General features: G+C 37.8%; 1 protein-coding gene across 1 annotated transcript; it reads left to right on the top strand.

Annotated features, from left to right (window-relative positions):
• Nucleotides 1-1,141: 1,141 nt before the first annotated feature.
• LOC115975951 (DELLA protein GAI-like) lies at nt 1,142-3,422 on the top strand. Its single transcript, XM_031097007.1, has one exon. It carries the CDS (start codon nt 1,393-1,395, stop codon nt 3,151-3,153), a length of 1,761 nt encoding a protein of 586 aa, XP_030952867.1. The 5' UTR covers nt 1,142-1,392; the 3' UTR covers nt 3,154-3,422.
• Nucleotides 3,423-4,798: the final 1,376 nt, after the last annotated feature.

The raw sequence follows: 4,798 nt of genomic DNA, 5'->3' as shown, positions 1-4,798 counted from the left end.
TAAGTTTGTATCGTTACTTTTGGCTCATTGAGATTAAAGAAGCTACCAACAATTTTGACAACGTTTATTTTTTATTTTTTAAAGATAATATGTTTTTGGATTTGTGTTCTTCATGCTCTTGTTCAACCTAGATCTCAATTCATACTATTTTTGGTTTTTAATTTTTTTTTATTTAGTTAAAATAGATGAATTAATGTTTTTAATTTATATGTTGACATGGATTTGACGTGGCATTTTAAAAATGTCAAATAAAATTTTTATTATTATTTTAATAGCCCCGTTAGTTTTTAGTGTGCCAACAGTGTACTCCATCTATCATGTAGACAATTTCTATTAGTGAGATGATGTTAGAGACTAAAATAGAATGTATTTTTATTTTATTTTAATGACTAAAAATAGTAAAATAAAAAAATAGGGAGTAAAATGAAAATAAGACCAATTTATTAAAACAATGGATCCATCAAAAGAGTCAATTTATTAAAACAATGGAACCATCCAAACACAAAAGAGAAACCAGGGGGCTCACAACTTGAAGTTACTAGAAGGTAGAACTTGGAGCAAAAAAAATGAAAAAGTAAAATGAAATGACGTTGGATAATTTTTTTTAAAAATCCACCCTCCAAAAGAGCGTGTAAAGCACGCACCCATGAAAGTCCGTGGGTTATGAATATGATGCAGTCATAAAAAAAATCTCTCCGTTCATAGCTGGACCCCACAATTTCATCCTCGGTCCCAAAACCAAAAACCCCAGTTGAGGCTTGTACGGCCACCTGATTTCGTATAGTGCATAGACGTGGGTATACACGAGACATGTACACTGTTAAAGAGAAGTTTGGTTAATTGTAATTTTTAAAAAATACGAGTGAATAAAAAAAAACGTAAAAAAAAGTATAATATTATTTAAAAATTAAAAATATATACCAAACCTGCCTTAATCATCATCTTTTGTTTAGAATTGTGGTGCTCCCACGGCTCTCTGATGCTTTTTTTATCACTACTTAAACCGGGCGGGCTAAATTTTAGACATCCCAATCAAAATCCAAATCGTACTGTCCCCCAAAAAAAAAAGAATAATTCCAATTACCTAAAAAGAAAAATTAAAAACTGTCCCCATTATAATTATTATTATTATGGCCTCCATTGTTCCTTATCTCTTTCACTCCTTTCTTTTCCTGTTCCTTCATTCGACCTCTCACCCATCTCAATTCTCATCCCCTCCTTTCTATTTTTCCTTTCTATAAAAAAGAAAAAAAAAAAAAAATTGCAACAAATGTTGAAGTAAAACCAAAATCAGGAAAAAAAAAAAGAAGAAGAAAGAAACCCATTTGGCCAAAATGAACCAATTCTAGTTGGTTTTTTTTTTTTTTTGGTTAATCGAGGAAGAAAGCAAAAATGAACAAGAGGAATCACGGAGAGACCTCTTCTGGAGGTGGGTTTGGAGTGAAAGGTAGTGGTGAGTGTTCATCATCGAGTTCAAGTGTTAAAGCAAAGATGTGGGATGAAGAGCAAGACGCAAGTGGAGGCATGGATGAACTATTGGCTGTGCTGGGTTACAAGGTGAAGGCTTCTGAGATGGCTAACGTGGCTGAGAAACTCGAGCAGCTCGAGATGGTTATGGGTACAACTCCAAATCTTTCATGTGATTCGACCGTTCATTACAACCCTTCTGATCTTTCCGGATGGGTTCAAAGTATGCTTTCTGAGCTTAATAACCCAAACCCAAATCTCGACCCTTTACAACCAATTGTTGAAAGCCCAGTTCTTGTTCCTCCTCCTACTACTACTACTGCTGCTGATTCCTCGGCAATCAACAACGTTGCTGGTTTTTCCAATTCCCAGATTGACGATTCCGAGTACGATCTGAGAGCTATTCCTGGTTCCGCTGTGTACCCACAAACGGATATCAGTGATGGAAGTCGAAAGCGATTCAAATCCTCAACTGGGTCTTGTTCGCTGTTACCTTCTTCTTCATCTTTGTCCTCGTCGAATGTGTGTGAGCAGACCCGGCCAGTGGTCCTTGTGGATTCGCAAGAGACCGGTGTTCGACTCGTGCACACACTCATGGCTTGTGCCGAAGCAGTCCAAAATGAAAACTTGGAGCTCGCGAGTGCTCTCGTCAAGCACATCAGTTTACTCGCGGCGTCTCAAGCTGGTGCTATGAGAAAAGTCGCTACTTATTTTGCGGAAGCTCTAGCTTTTCGAATTTACAGACTTTACCCACAAGATTGCCACGATGCTTCCATGCTCGATGTGTTGCAGATGCACTTTTACGAGACCTGTCCTTACCTCAAATTCGCTCATTTCACAGCTAACCAAGCGATACTCGAGGCATTCACTACTGCTAGCAGCGTACACGTTATCGATTTTGGGTTGAAGCAAGGGATGCAATGGCCAGCACTGATACAAGCGCTTGCATTAAGGCCTGGTGGGCCACCGGTTTTTCGATTAACAGGTATTGGCCCACCTCAATTGGATAACACCGATGCTTTACAGCAAGTGGGTTTGAAGTTGAAGCAATTGGCCGAAACTATTGGCGTCCAATTCCATTTCCGAGGATTAGTCGCCAATAGTTTGGCGGATATCGAGCTATCCATGCTTGATATCCGCCCAGCCGAGGCTGTTGCTGTGAACTCAGTTTTCGAGCTTCACAACATGTTGGCTCGACCCGGCTCGATCGAGAAGGTGTTGTCTACGATTAAGGCCATAAAGCCCAAGATTGTCACTTTGGTTGAGCAAGAAGCTAATCACAATGGAACCCTTTTCGTGGACCGGTTTAACGAAGCTTTGCATTACTACTCGAGTTTGTTTGATTCTTTGGAAGGGTCATCCGGGTTGGTGCCACAGAGTCAAGACCTGGTTATGTCGGAGATGTATCTTGGGAAACAGATATGTAACGTGGTGGCTTGTGAAGGTGTTGACCGAGTTGAGCGACACGAGACATTGACTCAGTGGAGGAGTCGGTTGTGTTCGGCCGGGTTCGAACCAGTTCACCTCGGTTCCAACGCGTTCAAGCAAGCTAGTATGTTGTTGGCGTTATTTGCAGGAGGAGATGGGTATAGAGTGGAGGAGAATAATGGGTGTCTCATGCTTGGGTGGCATACTAGGCCTCTCATTGCAACCTCTGCTTGGCAACTCGCTTCCACCGATTTATAATGAGTCAACTCGGTTCAGTGAGTGTTTTTTTTAGTGAGCAATAGATGAGAAAATTGTCGAAATGCTGTAGCCGAGTTTAGACGAGTGAATCGAGTGAGCGAGTGAGTTAAAACCAATCCAAGTGTGTAGTTCAAATTTTACCTCTCCTAGTTTTTTTTTTTTTTTTTTCCTTTTTTATGTTTAAAATATTTTTTCTTTGGGGGGGTTGGATCAATGAGAATATGTATCTATAATTAACTTTAATAAATGGTGAGCATCATTCTCAACTAGAGGGGCTTCCCCTTTGTGTTTCTATGTTTGTTTTGTTATTCTTATTCCTATTGCCTGCAAAGTTTGGATTTGGTGTATTCTTTACCCAAAAAAGATATGGTGAAAATTGAATTAAATTCTTTCAATCTGTTAAGCAGAATCATAATTCAGGATTAAGTTTGGCATCTCTCCTAGGTGAATGTGATTCTGTGAATGGTTTTTGACATATAGTTGCTGGTGCGAATGGATTGAGTTGGATTAAGTTTAATGTCAATGGGTTCACATATTAACTTTCCATGAACTTGAAAATTCAAATCCAACAAAAACGCTACAATAGAAATCGAAAACAAATCTTGGAAACATTTAATCTCAAAAGAAAAATCAAAGAAAAAAACACAAACACTAAACACACCAAAACAACATATTAGACATAATCTAATATTTGCTTGAAGAATTCCAAGCCTGTTACGTACAAGTGCAGCAACCTCCCCTCAAAATGGGTGAATATAGATGGTGTTGTCTTCACTGAACATCGCTGCTCAGGGATTGAAGTGATTATTCGCAGTGAGAAAGGCAATGTGGTGGCAGCAATGAGTAAAAAACTTGATGTACTGGAGATTGAAGCTAAAGGCAGTGGAAATTGTAGTCCTTTTAGCTTGTGATGTTTGCATTTAGGATGTGATCTTCGAAACTGACTCACTACCAAGTTACAAGGAAAGATAATTGCTTCATCTTCCATTTCGAGCAGCTGCAAACTTTTCGTTGTACTGAGATCACCTACCCCAGACAAGAAACATGCCAAATTTAAGTTTTGTGAAAATACGTGTAAATGAAAAAATAGGTAAAAATACTTGTTGTGATATTTAAACAATAGTTTTCGTTGTTTAAACAGCTTACCAAATGGGAACTCCACCTATTATGGAAGCTGAAATAACATATGATGTAATTTTTGTTTTGCTAGAGCAAATGAAATTTGTCTCGGTGGCTTCCCATAAAATAAAAAATATAAAAAACTCCTCACTTGAATAACTAATGTTTTTAATCCTTAATCCTATTACTTGATTGCCCGTTTGCTGAATCTACCTTTAAGCTTTCGGTTTGGATTGGAGTGGATGATGGGTTGGTTTGATGGGGCTTTTCTCACCCCTACTACATATAGCTATCTTTTGCATATAGCTATCTTTTGCTTATCAAAGCGGAAAAAATATACATTTAGTTCATTAAAGAGGGAAAAATGGCATACATCCAATTGTATACACATACATTGCATGCAGTCTTATTAGTTGCTGGTATGTAATTACATTTGATGCTGGTCACTAACTGGTTTAATATAAAATAAAATATTAAAAAAAAAATCTTTTTTATTTTTATTTTTTATGTACATGAAAATTTGATA

This window comes from Quercus lobata, chromosome 2 (genome assembly GCF_001633185.2).
Source record: "Quercus lobata isolate SW786 chromosome 2, ValleyOak3.0 Primary Assembly, whole genome shotgun sequence".
NCBI classification, from domain to species: domain Eukaryota; kingdom Viridiplantae; phylum Streptophyta; class Magnoliopsida; order Fagales; family Fagaceae; genus Quercus; species Quercus lobata.
The sequence above is the reverse complement of the archived record's forward strand: the minus strand, read 5'-3'. Positions and strand labels throughout refer to the sequence as shown.